This window comes from Sus scrofa, chromosome 14, assembly GCF_054392235.1.
Source record: "Sus scrofa isolate SSC_HxYL_T2T_F1_AM1 chromosome 14, Sscrofa_HxYL_maternal_Yorkshire_Landrace_v2.0, whole genome shotgun sequence".
Lineage (NCBI taxonomy): Eukaryota > Metazoa > Chordata > Mammalia > Artiodactyla > Suidae > Sus > Sus scrofa.
Genome location: NC_139396.1, coordinates 24,205,489 through 24,222,937, shown reverse-complemented (window position 1 = coordinate 24,222,937; position 17,449 = coordinate 24,205,489). Strand labels below are relative to the sequence as shown.

General features: G+C 41.3%; 1 protein-coding gene across 23 annotated transcripts in view; it reads left to right on the top strand.

Moving 5' to 3' along the window:
- The first annotated feature begins 2,098 nt into the window (after positions 1 to 2,098).
- The window catches only part of LOC100158108 (zinc finger protein 510), a 33,256-nt gene continuing 17,905 nt past the window's right edge, over positions 2,099 to 17,449 (top strand). For 9 of the 23 annotated variants that reach the window (XR_014826424.1, XR_014826423.1, XR_014826420.1 and 6 more), the window contains exons 1-5: positions 2,099 to 2,321; positions 2,717 to 2,861; positions 3,605 to 3,663; positions 6,055 to 6,181; positions 12,387 to 12,482. Coding sequence is in view for 9 of the 23 variants with exons in the window: in XM_084994607.1 (XP_084850733.1) it covers positions 3,628 to 3,663; positions 6,055 to 6,181; positions 12,387 to 12,482 (259 nt within the window). In the remaining 14 variants the exon portion in view is untranslated. Of the gene's footprint in view, positions 2,322 to 2,593; positions 2,616 to 2,716; positions 2,862 to 3,604; positions 3,664 to 6,054; positions 6,182 to 12,386; positions 12,483 to 17,449 lie in introns of all 23 variants that reach the window. The other 14 variants (XR_014826426.1, XR_014826425.1, XR_014826422.1 and 11 more) reach the window with 3 other exon arrangements.

Sequence of the window (17,449 nt, the reverse complement as noted above, 5' to 3'; positions counted from 1 at the left end):
AGAGGCCTAAGCTCACTGAAATCATTCCTTTGATATGCACCTCTGCTGTCAGAGGTCAGTATCTGGAGCTCACAACCTGCAGTACTCACTGGCTCTCACCCTTAGAGGTGACCTCATTCACAGATGACCAGGACATTCTTTGTTTTATCCTTTACTACAGCCTGGGTGGCAGTATTTCAGATAACTCTGAAATAGCACCCCAAAGAGGAAGGGGGGGAATATCAGGATATTATAAAATTGAGGGGGAGGTGCATGCACACACACATTTTATGCAAGTTTGTTGCTGATCTCCTGAAGGTCACAAGGAGCAGACATCACCATGAAGGATTTTAGTGTTATTCTCTATAGAGGAGGTGCAAGAATTGGGCACATAAAATCTTCTCCTAATAATATCTGGCTATTTGGAGAACTGTTCTTCCAGTTTTCCCAGAGCACAGAGTGCCTCACTCCTAATTCTCACCCTGAGCTCGGCTCAGAGGGTGCTGTGGGTCTGCAGCTGCAGTGGCTCATAATTTAATCCATATCTTATAAGATATAAGATAAGATAAATAAGGCAAGTGCCAAGTATCAGTTCACAGACTGCAGGGTGCTTGACTTTGATTGGTGGGGACCTTTTGAATGTCAGGAATGTTGGCTCCATCTGAAGTTACCATTCTCAGAGTTCCTGACATGGCTCAGTGGTTAACGAATCCAACTAGAACCATGAGGTTGCGGGTTGGATCCCTGGCCTCGCTCAGTGGGTTAAGCATCCGGCATTGGTGTGAGCTGTGATGTAGGCTGCAGACTCCTCTCGGATCCAGCGTTGCTGTGGCTGTGGCATATGCCAGCAGCTACAGCTCCAATTCGACCCCTAGCTTGGGGACCTCCATATGCCAAGGGTGCGGCCCCAGAAAAGACAAAAAATAAAAATAAAAAATGATGTTACCATTCTTCGTGTGAGTGGGAGCCTTTCTGAGGAAGAGTGCAAAGATATTTAATTATGTATATCCCCTCTGGAGGAATAAGGTCTCTAGCTTTATAGCGGCACTATTGTTTCTTGACTGCTCCTTCTTTGTTTCTTTCTGCCCCTTCCCATTCCTAAATTCCAAAGGGCACATTCAAACAGAAGGGGCCGAGGTAAGACTTGTTTCTAGCAGGGCCCTGCAGGGCTCTGATTGGTTTCAAAACTGCACTGCTGTGAGCTGTGGTGTAGGTTGCAGACAAAGCTGGGATCTGGCATTGCTGTGGCTGTGATGCAGGCCGGCAGCTGTAGCTCCGATTTGACCCCTAGCCTGGGAACCTCCATATGCCGCAGGTGCAGCCCTAAAAAGACAAAAAAAAGAAAAAGAAGAAAAAAGAAAAAGAAAAAAGAAGTTTGATTATGACTAAAGCAGTGAGCTCACTTTTGAGGAAACAAAACAAAACAAAACAAAACACTATTTGTCCTTCACAAAAGAAGCCCACATGTTGCTAAGTAGGTTAATTAGACAGGAAAGTCTATTCGATTAGAAGAACATTTTCTTTTTTTTTTTTTTTTTTTTTTTTTTGTCTCTTCAGGGCTGCACCAGCAGCATATGGAGGTTTCCAGGCTAGGAGTCTAATAGGAGCTACAGCCGCCAGCCTACACCACAGCCACAGCAACTCCTGATCTGAGCCGCCTCTGTGACCTACACCACCTCAGATCTTTGACCCACTGAGGGAGGCCAGAGATCAAACCTGCAACCTCATGGTTCCTAGTCGGATTCATTTCCGATGCACCGGGAAGGGAACTCCAGGAGGACATTTTCTTAAGACTAAAAGGCTTTAGTAATTTGGAGAATCTGATTTCAGCCATGAGGTTTCCCAGCTTTGGCCTGAGTCCCCCATATAAGACAGGGATGGAACCGGTCTAAGATCCACAGTGTGGGGACACCCTTGACCCTGGATCTCAGGGCACCCAAGGCCCTGGGATGAGCATTTCTCTAGCATTTCTATCCAGCTGTACTAAACAGTGTACTTGATTCAAAAATCACAGGGGTTGGGGGATGGGGTTGGCAAGGCACCGCGGCAATGCACTCTGCAGCGCCAACAGCCTCCCGGTCTCTAAGACCTCCCTCTGCGCATGTGCAACCTGGGCCCCGCCTCTTCCCTTCCGCCTTCACAAACCTCATCTCTAAATCCTGGCGCCTCTAGGTCTTGGCCAGTGAACTAGGAGCGGGCTCCACTGTGGACCTCGGGTGGCCTGGAGGTTTGCTGAGAGCCCTGTTCTTGTGGCGGAGGCAGAAGCGTGACATCTCGGGACGCCCTCCCACCGGGCGGGACCCCTCAGTGCCCGGGTCTGGCCTGGACCTCGCCAGGGGAAGGTGGGTGGGGGATCCCTGTTGCTGCCCCGTAGTCTGGGGTAGGTGTATCTGAGACCCGTTAGGAGCTAGAGCATGGCTGGTATGGGGACGCGTGTCCGGCCCTGCCTGCTGCCTTGCGGGGTAACGGGGTCGCAGTGAGAGGAAAAGTTCCACGATAGCGCTGGCGGTGGGTTGGAGGAGAGGGCGGGATGGGGTCTGCGGGGCAGCGCTGCTCTGGGTCCGGCGTTGCTGTGATCATTTCCTGCTGTGTAATCTGTGACCTTCGGCTGAAGAAGTAACCTGCGGGAGAGTAAGGTCAGTGGTCTGAAAAGGAGGCTGTGAATGATATCTGCCTTATGGCGTTTACCTGAGTATTCGATGTGCTGTCTTTTTTTTTTTTTTTTTTTCCTTTTCAGCTTCAGCTTGCAGGGGCTCAATATGGAATCTCAGTTCCCAGGCCAGGGATTGGATGGCGGTGGTGAAAGTGCAAAAAAGCCCTAATCACTAGCCCAGCAGGGAGCTCCAGATATGATGTCACACAAGGAGTTAGCAAAGTGCCAGGTACTAACCCCCCAAAAAGTGTTAACTGCTGTTGAATGTAGGTGACCCTTTCTTCTTTTCATGGGGTGGTTTACATAGGCCTCAGGACTCGCTCCTGATATGGGTATAGGCACCTACATTAAACACGCAGAACAGAAATCTCTGAGTCTCAGGATGGTGAGGTGGTCCTGAGTTTGAGAGGGCGGGTGACTTCTCCAGGCTCACCCGGGTTGGGACAGAGCCGGGAGTGGAACAGGACGTTCAGACTGTCCAGTCATCAGAAGAATCTTATTGGGAGTCCCTTTTGAGAAACTGTAACCCACTTAAAAGAAAAAAAGAAAACAATTTGAAAATTGTCCCAGAGCACCCCATATTTTTTTTTCTGGACTTCCTGTGGTTTCTCTTTCTCAAGGAGTAAACACTTTGCTGGGTAAATAGATAAAAAAATGCAGCCTGTGTCTTTTTTCTGCATTCATGTCAATGAAATAGTATCATCCTCTGGTGTTTTAAGCATCTGTTGTTAGTTTTTTGTTTGTATTGTTTCAATTAATGGACAAGCTGATTTTTACTCCATGAGCAGTGATCATTTCTAACTGGAAAATAGAGGGCGCTTCCAGTGGGTCCTTCCCTTGCCAGTTCGGGGTTTAGAGAGAGGAGGTATGGAGGCTGCTCCTTGGCTGGGCTGCCGAGGTGCTTGGGAGGTGAAGGTAGGAGTTGTCAGGCAGCCCAGGTGTTCTGACGCTGTCATCTCTCTGTCCCCTCAGCTGAATCTTCACAGGCCTCTCTAATGTCCGAAGTGCTCCAGAAAATGAATCTATTTGAGGTGAGCTCTTTATTTATCCCCCACTTTGTACTGTGATGGATTTCACTCTTGATTTCCGATTGCTCTTGCTTGTGTTACACATCCTTTATGAAAGTTATTACCACTTTACAATCAGTTTGCTAAGATTTTATTTGAATCATGAATGTGCTCGGAAATAATCGTATTTAATACTTTTTTGTATCTGTTGGAGTAAAGGTATAGCTTATTTTTGTTTTCAAGTTTGTAACTGCCATCTTTTTGCTCATGTCATATTTGAATTTTTCTTCAAATTGCATTGACTAAGTAGAGTAGCCTATAATTCTGTTTTCTTGTGTTCCTGCCCGACTGTGATATCTTGGTTATACTGACCTTATTGAGGTATTTTCTTGCTCTTTTCTCTTCTCCCCTCCCCTTTCTCTTGCTTTTTCCTCCCCTCCCCTCTCTCATTCACATGACAAAATCACATATTACAGATTTTGTGAAACTTAGCTCTAAAATGGGACTTTGTGAGTACATGTTTTTATGTGTAGATGTAGATTATTGAGTCACTTTATTTAAACAACCCTGGGTCTAGTCTTCTTTTTCTTATTACTGTATTTTCAGAGAAAAATGTACTTTTTTTTTTTTTTTTTTTTTGTCTTTTTGCCATTTCTTGGGCCGCTCCCGCAGCATATGGAGTTTCCTGGGCTAGGGGTCTAATCGGAGCTGTAGCCGCTGGCCTATGCCAGAGCCATAGCAACGTGGAATCCGAGACGCATCTGCAACCTACACCACAGCTCAGGGCAATGCCGGATCCTTAACCCACTGAGCAAGGCCAGGGACCGAACCCGCAAACTCGTGGTTCCTAGTTGGATTCGTTAACCACTGAGCCACTACAGGAACTCCAAAAATGTACATTTTTATCTGTTATGTGTTTTTGGAACCTTATAGGTAGTATTTTCTTATATCTGTTGTGTTGATAAATTCTCTCTTCAGATAGTTAAGTAATGTACTTAATAAAGGGAATGGTGACCAGAAGCCAGCAAAATGTGTTGCTGGTTGGCCCTGTCAGAAATCTAGATATTCATGGTCTGAGGATGGGCTTGGAAATTTGTACTTGGTCGCATATTCTATATACTGAATTGAGGGAACATAGACACAGCCCTTTTGCTGGTTCCCACTTCAGTACAAAAGCGTCAATTTCTTTTATAGATAAGTGATATGTTCCTCTGACTCTCAGATCTAAACACAGGGAATTCCTGCTGTGGTACAATGGGATCAGCTTCTCTGCAGCACCAGGACACAGGTTGGTTTTCCCGGCTGGGCACAGTGGCTTCAAGGATCTGACCTGAGGCTTGGATCTGATCCCTGGCCTGGGAACTCCACATGTCATGGTGTGGCCAAAAAATAAAAAAAGTAAAGGAAAAGAAAAGAAATAAAATCTAAACAGAAAGACTCATTGAGATCTGTCACCAGTTTGAATTGTTGTTTGTGGTGCAAGGTGTGAATCAAGAGTATAATGATTATTTATTTTCTAATGGTGTTTCTTAGTCTGGCATGATTTTTCTCAGAATATACTTTCTGCATTGAATTACCTGGATACATCAATTAAAGAAATGTGTGTTTGGAGATATTTTTTGGTCTATCATTTTTGGTGTTTCATTTTTGTGAATAGCACGCACTGTTTTGGTGAGTGTCAGTCCTCCACCTTTGTTCTTTTTGAAATTGTTTTCAGATTGCAGGTTGTTTGCTTTTCTACATAAATATTAGAATCCACTTGTGATTCTCAAAAAGCCTGGATAGCTTTTGATTGTGATTTCATTGAATCCAGAGATCTCTATGTGGAGCACTGACATCTCTATCCTATCAAGTCTCCTACTCTAGGAATTCAGTGTTTCTCTCTGTTGACCAGGTTAGAGAACTTGGACCTGAGGAAGGACAGGTACAGCTTTGAGGGTGGACTCTAGGGGGCAGTGATGGCAACAGATGGTGTCGCAGGCTCTCAGTACGCCTTTCAAGAAATGACGATGTTAGCAGTTGTATTTGGAAGGATCAAATATTGGATGGACCGTGAAGGCAGAGCCAAAAGTATGAAGAGATCTGCTTCCACAGAACATTGCAGATGAAGAGTGTACTGTCAGATACTTTAAATTTTGTGGGTTTTTTGGGTGCGTCTGCAGCATATAAGAATGGCCAGTTATTGAACCCACACCACAGCAGTGACCCAAATCACTGCAGTGTCAATCTTGGATCCTTAACCTGCTGTACCAGCAGAGAACTCTAGACATTTTTGATTTTTCATAATATGGAAAAACCTTTCAGTTTTTGTCCTACTTTCTTAACATAAAGTCGATAGGAATGAATTGCAAAGGTATTTTCCATGTCACCTGAGTTTGAATTCTTTGGATTAATAAGAGGAATGTGCTTTCACAGGCATCAGTGTCCTTCAAGGATGTGACTGTGGAGATTACTCAGGAGGAGTGGCAGCAGATGAGCCCTGCTCAAAGGACCGTGTACAGAGATGTGATGCTGGAGAACTACAGCCACCTTGTGTCATCAGGTGAGCCTCCTTTATCATGCAACCCTGCCTAGAGTGTGATCAGTTTTCTGTTATTGCTTCTTTTAAAACATCGCCGATTTTGAGGGAAAATTAATGGAAAGTAAAATTCAGCAGTTTTTGTGTATAACTCAGTGAATTTTTAAAAATGTGTCTAGCTCTACCACCAAAATTGTGATACAAATGATTTCTCTCAGGTGAAAATTTTGTTTATGCCTTCTTAATTTGTCCTCTCTTCCCAGACATTTTCTTTTTCTATTCTTTTTTCTTTTTTTTATCTCTGTTTTTTGATAATCACCAATCTTCTCCCCAGGTCAGTACTTTCTCCTTTGAAATTTCATATAAATAGAATCAGACTTCATGTGCTCTTTTTTTCCCACGGCTTCTTTCCCTTAGTGTAATTCTTTTAAGATTCATGGATATTATTGTGTGTATTAGTATTTATTCCTTTTATCAATGAGTAATGTTTGTTCTATGTCATGTCTTTCCAATTGCTGATAAGACATTGTATTCCTTTTCCATTTGGTGCTTTCATAAGTAAAGGTGCCATGAATATTTCAGTCTAAGTCTTTGTATATCTGTATTTTCATTCTTTTGTATAAAGACCTTAGAGGTGGTTTCCTGGGTCTCTTGGCATGTATTTATAGGAATATTTCATTTTATTGTACTTCACTTTTTTTTCTGCTTCCCAGCTGTTTATTTATTTATTTATTTTAAATAGAAGGGTCGTGGCAACCCCTTGTATCGACCACGTCTATTGCTGTCAGTTTTCCAACAGCATTTGCTTGCTTAATGGCTCTGTGTCATATCTTGGTAATTTTCACTACATTTCATACTCTTTCATTATTGTATTTGTTGTGGTGATCTGTGATTTTTTTTTTTTTTTTTGTCTTTTTGCCATTTCTTGGGCCGCTCCCGCGGCATACAGAGGTTCCCAGGCTAGGGGTCCAATCGGAGCTGTAGCTGCCAGCCTACGCCAGAGCCACAGCAACGTGGGATCCGAGCTGCGTCTGCAACCTACACCACAGCTCATGGCAACGCCAGATTGTTAACCCACTGAGCAAGGGCAGGGATCAAACCCGCAACCTCATGGTTCCTAGTCAGATTGGTTAACCACTGCGCCACTACGGGAACCCCGTGATCTGTGATGTTTAATGTTACATTGTAATTGTTTGTGGGCACCGTGCATTGTGCCCATAGAGGATGGCAAACTTAATTGATAAATGTTGTCAGTGTTCAGACTGCTGCACTGACTGGCCATTCCCCCATCTCTGTCTCTCTCTTCAGGCCTCAGTATTCCCCAAGGCACAGTAACATTGACCTTAGGTCAATTAATAACACCACAATGGCCTGTAAATGTTCAAGTCAAGGAAGAATTGCATGTCACTTAATTTAAATTAAAAGCTATAAATTATCCACGAAGAAGGCATGTTGAAAGCCAAGACTGGCCAAAAGCTAGGCCACTCACACCAAACAGTTAGCCAAGTTGTGAATGTGAAGGAAGAGTTCTTGGAGGCAAGTCAAAGGGCTAACTCCAGTGAATACATGAATGATTAGAAAGTGAAGCAACTGGTGTCCTGGGTAGGTCAAACCAGCCACAACTGTCCCTTAACCTAAAGCCTAATCCAGGGCAAGGCCGTAACTCTTCAATTCTGTGAAGGCTGAGAGTTGAGGGACATAGAGTAGAAGTGCTTGAATCTGCTATAGGTTGGTTCATGATGGTGAGAGGAAGATTTTGTCTCTAAGATGAATGTGCAAGGCAGAGCTGCAAGTGCTGGTAGAAAAGCTGTAGCAGGTTATCCAGAAGATCTAGTTAAGATGATTCATGAAGGTAACTACATGACAGATTTCAGTATAGATTAAATACTCTTCTGTCAGAGGAAGATGCCATCTAGGACTTTCATAGGAAGAAAGGAGATGTCAGTTCGTGGCTTCAAAGCTTCAAAGGACAGTCAGTCTTGTGAGGGGCTGATGCAGTTGGTGACTTTAAGTTGAAGCCACTGCTCGTTTACTATTTCAGAAATACTAGTGCCCTTAGGAATTATGCTGAGTCTATTTTGCCTGTGCTCTAGAAATGGAACAACAAAGCCTGAGTGACAGCACATTTGCTGACAACATGGTTTACTGAGTATTTTAAAGCCTACTGACCTACTGCTCAGACAAAAGTTTCCTTTGAAAATATGTTCATTAACAATGCCCTCGGTATCTTAAGAGCTTTGCTGGCAATGTACAGTGGGTTTTGTATTGTTCTTATGCTTGCTAATACAACATCCATTCTGCAGCCCTTGTGTCAAGGAGTTGTTTTAACTTTCAAGTCTTATTAATTAAGAAATACATTTTGTAAGGCTATGGCTACCATAGAACGTGATTCCTCTGTGGATCTGGGCAAAGTCAGTTGAGAGCCTTCTGGGAAGGATTGACCATTCTAGATGCCATAAGAATTTTTGTGATTCCTGGGAGAGGTCACAGTTTTAGTATTATGATCTTGGAAGAAGCTGATTCTCGTCCTTATGGATGCCTTTGAGGAGGTCTGAACTTCAGTGTAGTAAGTAACTGCAGATGTGGTAGAAGAAATAGAGAACTACAAGTAAAATCTGAAGATGTACTCAGTTGCTTCAATCCCAGGATAAAAATTTAATGGATGAGGAGTTGCTTCTTGAAGGAGCAAAGAAAGTTTTTTGAGACGGAATTCTTCCTGGTGAAGCCACCATTAAGATCCTTCACATTGCAGCAAAGGATTTAGAATATAACACACATTTAGTGGCAGGGTTTGAGAGGACAGACTCTAGTGTGTAAAGAGGTTGATAGTTGTTAAAATGCTGTCAACTAGCTTTGCATTTTATGGAGAAATCATGAAAGGAAGAGTCCATTGATGTGATGAACTGGTCTTCTTTTAAGAAATTGCCACAATCACCTCATCCTTCAGTAACCATCACTGTTATTAGTCAGCAGCCGTCAACACTGAGGCAAGACCCTCCACCAGCAAGATTATCAGGCATGGAAGGCTTAGATGATGGTTACCATTTATTAGCAATAAAGAGTTTTTTTTTTTTTTTTCTTAGTCCACACCTGTGGCACATGGAAGTTCTTTAGCCACAGATTGAACCCATGCCTCAGTTGTGAACCACAGCTCCACACCCACCTTAGGCTGTCTTCACACAACCAACCCTAGTTCTTTCCCTGGAACTGACCTCTGAAGCCTGAGCCTCAGCATTCAGCTTCCTGCTGATTGTCTCAGGCTGTGGTGTCTAGGTCAGTGGTATCCTTGGTCTGTGTGGCTCTCTCTCTGCTTTGCCCTCTTAAGTTCCCAGGGCAGGGATGCCTTTGAATAATATCTTGTAACTTCAACTATGTAATGAGGATGTTAGAACAGAATATTTCCATTTTCTGACTTTCATCTTTTGTGTTATTGTCATTCATTTTACTTCTACATATCTTGTAATTCTCTATAATTACATTGTTATCATGTAATGGTATTTCTACTTTAGTAGCTTTTTTAAATGAGGAAAGTGTGTTTTATTTACATATTGTCCATTTATGTTCTCTTTATTTCTTTGTGTAGATTCACATTTACACTTTTTTTTAAAATGTAAATGACTTTTTTAAACTTTACTCTTTTTTTTCTTTTTAAGGCTGTACGTGCAGCATATGGTAGTTCCCAGGCTAGGTGGGGGTTGAAATGGAGCTGCAGCTGTTGGCCTATACCACAGACACAGCAATGCAGGATCCAAGCTGCGTTTGTGACCCATACCACAGCTCATGGCAACACCGGATACTTAACCCACTGATCGAGGCCAGGGATCTAACCTGAGTCCTCATGGATACTCTTTGGATTCGTTATTGCTGAGCCACAATGGGAATTCACTAACTTTTTTTTTCTTTCTTTCTCTTTTTCTTTTTTTTTTTAGGTCTGCACCCTTGGCATATGGAAATTCTCAGGCTAGGGGTCGAATCAGAGCTACAGATGCTGGCCTACGCCACAGCCATAGCAACGTGAGATCCAAGTCAAATCTGCAACCTACACCATAGCTCACAGCAACGCCAGATCCTTAATTCACTGAATGAGGCCAGGGATCGAACCTATATCCTCATGGATACTAGGCGGGTTTTTAACACCTGAGCCACGATGGGAACTCCCAACTTTTCTTTTACATAAGGTAATCTGGCCAATGAATTTTACTTTTTTGTCTTATAAAGTCGTTTTTTTTTTTTTGTTGTTTTTTTTTTTTTTTTGGATAAATACTAGCACTCACATCTGTTGGAATTCGCTCAAGATTCTAAATAACTGCTTTGTGCAAAGAAGAGGAGCCTTAGTTAGTATTGGGGCATTTGATAGTACTTAATTTTGAAATCTGTATTTAGGTGAGAAAGCTGTTAAGGTGAATGATATACAGAATTTATAGGTTAAGCACAAGCAGTTTATGTTTGGGCATAGTAGCTTTTTTTTTTTCTTTAAAGCTGCTCTTTTGAATAAATCAAAGGGGAATAGCCATGTCTGTTATTCCAATATAAAAGGGTTTTGAAGCATCTTGGAAATGGTTAGACTTTCGAATCATCTTAGAATTGGGGTCTACCCAGAACTACAACTTAAGAACCACTACATTAATAAAGTGCTAAGCTGGGTGGGTGCCCATTGAAATTTCTGAGGAATTCCTGAAGACACTGAATATGGCGGGTCTGTTAAGAGCACATCTGGCTTTGACCTGGTAGTCCAGTGACCATTTCAGGGTACTTTTGAGGTCAAACCTTGTTATAATAACAGCCTTCTCAAAGAGACAGTTATTTTCCAAATAACTACATGACTGGAACATAATGGAATGAATAGAATATGGAAGGACATGATCACCTAGCTATCTTATTAAAAAGATCTGTGTTGGTTTTTATTTCTAATGTAACTATTGGTAATCCTTATAGCAAAACCATTGAGTGTCTTTTAGTGTGCCACCCCGCCCCAGGTAGTATTTTGTCCTGCCTTGACTTCCATATTTGGACTCCTTTTTTGTGACTTTGTATTTTTATCATGTTTGTGTTTCCTCTATCTTCTTTAATATGTGGAGTGTATTATAATAGCAGTTTTAATGTCCTTGGAGACTAATTTATCTCCAGGTTACAATTCTTTCTCTGTCCCATTGATTGACTAATCTACTGGTCATCTTTCATGTTTTTCTTCTTTTCATACTTGGGTCATTTTTTGATAGTGTGCTACATACTGTGAATTTACATTGTTGGCTGCTCGATTTTCTAATTTTTGTTTATATACTCTTGGAGCATTTTGGGGAGTATAGGAAATGTCTTGGGATAATTTCAGTACTTTCAGTGCTTACCTGTAATTTAAGTAAATAAACTAGTTTCAGTGTTTACTTACTTAAGGTCTCTAGCATTCTTTAGGAATAATTTGGTCACACTAGTAGAACAATAATACTCTTTTTGATAACAAAGTGTCTGATACTTCTTGTATTAGATCTTTTCACTCGACTTCACTGTGAATTTTTTTTTTTTTTTTTGGCTGGACTCAGGGCATATGGAATTTCCCTGGCCCGGCATTGAATCTGAGTTGAAAGTGGGACCTATGCCACAGGTGCAGCAATGCCAAATCCTTAACCCCCTACGCCAGGCCAGGAATTGAACCAGTGCTGCCACAGACACAACGCTGGATCCTTCAGCTGTTGTGCCATGGCAGGAACTCCACTTGGCTCTGAAATTCTAATTGTTTGGGCTTCTCAGAACTCCCAACATTGCCTTCATAGTTATTGAGACCAGCAGGTTTTGATTGGTTGTCTTCTTTCTGAACCATAACTTAGAAATTCTATTTCTTTCCCTTCTCTCAGAGATTCTTGTGTTCCAGTGCCAGTGTTCAGTGTGTAATGTCTGAAGGTCTTTATTTCATTGATTTTGTAGTATTTCCAGTTGTTTTACATATTACATTATTCCTCTTACACTGTCATAACATGATTGGAAGTTCCTATGCATTGCCTTAAGTAAACTTCTGTATTTGGAGAATCCATGTTATGTATCCTTATGATTCTGGGGTTTAAGGAAATCAGTTTTTTTTTTGAGATTTGGAAAAAATGTTTTTGTTGTAGTTTGTTCTCCAAAGGAAAGGTCAATGAGCAGCATCACTATGCTACTCCTATAACTATTCCTTCAAATTCCTATGCATTAAAGCCAATGTAGCTGATCCAAGTCCTAAATTATTTCCTGTTTACAGGATATTGTTTTAAAAATCCAGAGGTAATCATCAAGTTGGAGCAAGGAAAGGATCCATTGTTTTCTGAGGAAGACTTTCTAAGCAAGAGCTATGCAGGTGAGTTTATTATTGTAAACAGGTCTTTAGGGGAAATTAGATCCAAAGTGGTCAGTTAGAGGTAGATGCCATGAAATAGTTTTAACACTCTTCTTTTTGAGGACTTATATCTTTCTTTTTTTTTTTGGTCTTTTTAGGGCCACACCAGTGGCATATGGAGGTTCCCAGGCTAGAGGTCTAATTGGAGCTACAGCCGCCAGCCTACGCCAGAGCCATAGCAACTCTGGATCCGAGCTATACCATAGCTCACGGCAATGCCAGATCCTTAACCCACTGAGTGAGGCCAGGGATTGAACCCACAACCTCATGGTTTCTAGTCGGATTCATTTCCGACTGCTCCAAAATGGGAACTCTGAAGACTTATATCTTGAAGTTTAGAAAGAGTAGTTCTAATATAATGTAGTAAGGGAGTGTGCAGGAAAAGGAATGAAATGTAAGCAGATTGATGGGCAGTTACATTCAGATTGATGATCTTACTTTACAAAGAGTAAGATGGAAGATAGAAATCCAAATACATAGATGATATCTTTACATATAAATGACATAAACTATTCCATTCAAACTTGGCAATTTACTGATCTTTTACATTGCAATATTCTTCAGTTTTAGACTCCAGTCCCTTAACTCAGAAGTCAAGAGACATGTGTTTACTCCTTGTTTCTCTAGCTTGTTTAATGAGGTCTACACTAGTATCATTTCATACTGATTACAGCATCTTTATAACTGTTCTAATAATGAGTTGATCAAATTTCTAAAAATTACTCATTATATTTTGTTTGATATTATGCTAAACCTTGAATTTAACTTAGAAAAATTGAATCTGCCTTGACTAAGATCAGTGAATCCTGAGCAATTTTTGAATGTTTATTTAATTTATAATTTTGTATTTCTTTCTTTTTCTTTTTTTTGTGGGTCTTTTTTTTTAGGGCCACACCTATGACATATGGAGGTTCCCAGGCTAGGGGTTGAATTGGAGCTGTAGGCACTGGCCTACACCACAGCCACAGTCACAGCAATGCAGGATCCGAGCCACATCTGTGACCTACACCACAGCTATGGCAAAGCCAGATCCTTAACCCACTGAGCAACGCCAGGGATCGAACCTGTGTCCTCACAGATACCACTCAGATTTGTTTCGGCTGAGCCACAATAGGAACTCCTACAATTTTGTATTTCTAATTTTCAAAATTAATTTTAGATATGTCCTTGATACAGTCTAATAGCATTTTATTTCAATAAGTTGACATTAACCTATTCAGATTGATGGGCAGTTACTTCTGTATTTCTCTGTGTTTGTATGTGTGTGTAAAATGTTACAGAAACTTTTCAATAATAGGCCTGTTTTCTTTGCTTTTTACAGTAAGTGTGTTTTTCTCCTAGAAATATAGTTAGGGTTTATTTTGGCTTATGCAGTGACCTTATGCAATTACTTAATCATTTACTTATTTGGAAAGTATCTGCTAATCACCCGATGTGTAATCAGTTATGAAATTAAAATGCTCACTTTCTCTTTCTTCCCATATTTTAACATTCAACTTTATTCTTTTTTTTTTAAGTGGTTTTTATTATTATTTATTTATTTATTTATTTATTTTGTCTTTTTGCCTTTTTTAGGGCTGCTCCCGTGGCATATGAAGGTTCCCAGGCTAGGGGTCTAATCGGAGCTGTAGCCACTGGCCTACACCACAGCCACAGCAACGCTGGATCCGAGCAACGTCTGCGACCTACACCACAGCTCATGGCAATGCCAGATTGTTAACCCACTGAGCAAGGCCAGGGATCGAACCCGCAGCTTCATGGTTCCTAGTCAGATTTGTTAACCACTGTGCTACAACGGGAACTCCTAGTTATTCTTGATCAAATGCCAAAGGCCTCTGAAAGAGATTTGTAAAACGGTACAGAAATAAGAGCAAATAATTATTATAAATTTTGAGTGATGTGACCTATAATGATGCATAAACTTGTGTTAAAGAAAGACCTGGAAATTCCTGTCATGGCTCAGTGGAAACAAATCTGCTTAGTATCCGTGAGAACTCAGGTTTGATCCCTGGCCTCTCTCAGTGGCTTAAGGATCTGGTGTTAACTATGAGCTGCATTGTAGGTCACAGGCAACACTCAGATCTGGAGTTACTGTGGCACTAGTGTAGGCCAGCACCTGCAGCTCTGATTTGACCCCTAGCCTGGGAATTTCCATATGCCGCGGGTGCAGCCTTAAGAAGACAGAAAAAAAAAAAAAAAAGAGCTGATGTTTCTTTGATCCAGACTGTTTTTTGAAATAGATGATAGTTGCATATGTTGTCACTCTGTGGTATTTATTATCATGGGAGAAAGAGTTGTATGCATATATATGTTAATATAATCATGAAGACGCAAATCAAATACTAGGAGATGATATTTATTACAAATATGCCTCAGAAAGGATTTGGGTTTCTACAATAGATAAAGAATTCAGGTCTAAGTATCTTCTTAGTATGGCTTCCCATGACTTTCCTATTTAAAATGTCACCCATGTCTCAAACAGTCTGTATCTTTCTTCTGTTTTATTTTTCTCCCAAGCAATTATCACCCAATATACTATTGGTATATTGTCAGGTATTTTCTTTTTTGTCAATTTCCACTGGAATATAAGGTCTCCAAGAGCAGGTATTTAAAATATTAACTGATTTCAGGAGTTCCCATTGTGGCGCAGTGGTTAACAAATCTGTGGATTGAATCTGTGGGTTCAATCCCTGGCCTTGCTCAGTGGGTTAAAGGATGCAGCATTGCTGTGAGCTGTAGTGTAGGTCACAGACGTGGCTCGGATCTGGTGTTGCTGTGGCTGTGGTGTAGGCCGGTGGCTACAGCTCCGATTAGACCCCTAGCCTGGGAACCTCCATATACTGTGGGAGCGGCCCTAGAAAAGGCAAAAATACAAAAAAAAAAAAAAAAAATTAACTGATTTCAATACTTGAGGCTCAAATGTAAGTTAAGTATCAAACTATTAAAATTGTGAATTAAAAAGCTACAGGTAAGCCATAAAAACAGTCAAAGGCCATAAACAGGTATTTCTCCACAAAGGGAATTGATGGCATACATGAAAAAAATTCTTTATATGGGAAGTACATATTGGGTCCCATCACAGTGTAGTATGATGTTATAGGCCCTCAATTTTCAAACATGGAGAAGTCTTATGATACCAAGAGTATGAGGATATCATGCAGGGAAGCATCTGCAAGCCAGGCAGTGGTATTAATTAGTACAACTGTTTGGGAAAGCAGCATAGCATTTTCTTTAAATTTATTGAATATGGGAGTTCCCATCGTGGCACAGTGGTTAACGAATCCAATTAAGAACCATGAGGTTGTGGGTTCGCTCTCTGGCCTTGCTCAGTGGGTTAAGGATCTGGCGTTGCCGTCACTTGTGTTGTTGGTTGCAGATGTGGCTTGGATCTGGTGTTGCTGTGGCTGTGGTGTAGGCTGGCGACCCCTAGCCTGGGAACCTCCATATGCCACAGGAAGCAGCCCTAGAAAAGGCAAAAAGACAAAAAAAAAACCCTAAATTTATTGCATATGCCTATTTCCCATAACTTAGCAATTTCACTCCCAGGTTTATCCTCTAGCATTTTTTATACAATTTCACTGGGAGACAAAAATAAGACTCTCTTCATACAACACTTTTTAAAAAAAACAAAATTTTGGAAAGAACCTGGATACTTATTTAAAAGTGAACTTAAAATTAAATTCCGGAGTTCCCGTCGTGGCGCAGTGGTTAACGAATCCGACTAGGAACCATGAGGTCGCGGGTTCGATCCCTGCCCTTGCTCAGTGGGTTAACGATCCGGCGTTGCCGTGAGCTGTGGTGTAGGTTGCAGACGCGGCTCGGATCCCGTGTTGCTGTGGCTCTGGCGTAGGCCGGTGGCTATAGCTTCGATTGGACCCCTAGCCTGGGAACCTCCATATGCCACGGGTGCAACCCTGAAGAGACAAAGAGGAGTTCCCGTCATGGCTCAGTTAACAGATCCGACCAGGAACCAAGAGGTTGCAGGTTAAATCCCTGGCCTCGCTCAGTGGGTTGGGGATCAAGCATTGCCATGAGCTGTGGTGTAGGTTGCAGGCACGACTCGGATCCCGCCTTGCTGTGGCTCTGGCATAGGCCAGCAGCTACAGACCTGATTGGACTCCTAGCCTTGGAACCTCCATATGCTATGGGTGTGGCCCTGAAAAGAAAAAAGAAGAAGAAAAAGACAAAGAGATAAAAAAAAAATTTCTTTGCATTCTGAGTCATCAGGAACATTATCATTGAATGTGAGCCAGTGTAACCAAGATTGGTCTGGGTAACACTGAATCATACTAAATTTTTAAGAACTGCTCATTAATTTTATATTACAAAGGGGTGCAAAAATATTCACAGTGTTAGAATTCTGTTTTAGAATAAGGAGCAGAAATCTTCATGAAATATATATATATATATATATATATATTCTAAAATCTTTATACTTGAAAGGCAAAACCATTATTTTAGGGATGGCTACAAAATGTTGGACATGCCATTATTTTTAAGATGCATGCAAGTGGTAGTAACTTGCTTAAAATTGTGTGTGCCTCATTGTACCTGTGTTCCTTCCAGGTATTCATTGTGAAGAATAGTGGTATAGGCAGTAGTCACTGCGAGTGTAAATTACTGGCAAGAAACCCTAAGAAAGTATTTTTTTCTTGGTCAGGTTTAGAGAATAGCATTGCCTTAAAAAATATCTAGATGACTGACTATTCCTAAGTTGGGATGTAGGGTTACTCAGAGAAAGGCTGTGGATTGAAGAGAATTGTTGAAAGTGAAAAATATTGTTGTTAAGGAACCACTGACAGGAGAAAAATATCTGACTGGGCTAAGACTACAATATTATATGGATTTGTGGAATGGTAGCTGGAATATAGACTGTGTCTGAAGTTAGGGAAAGGTTATTTTTTAAAAAGACACCACTGTGGTATTTT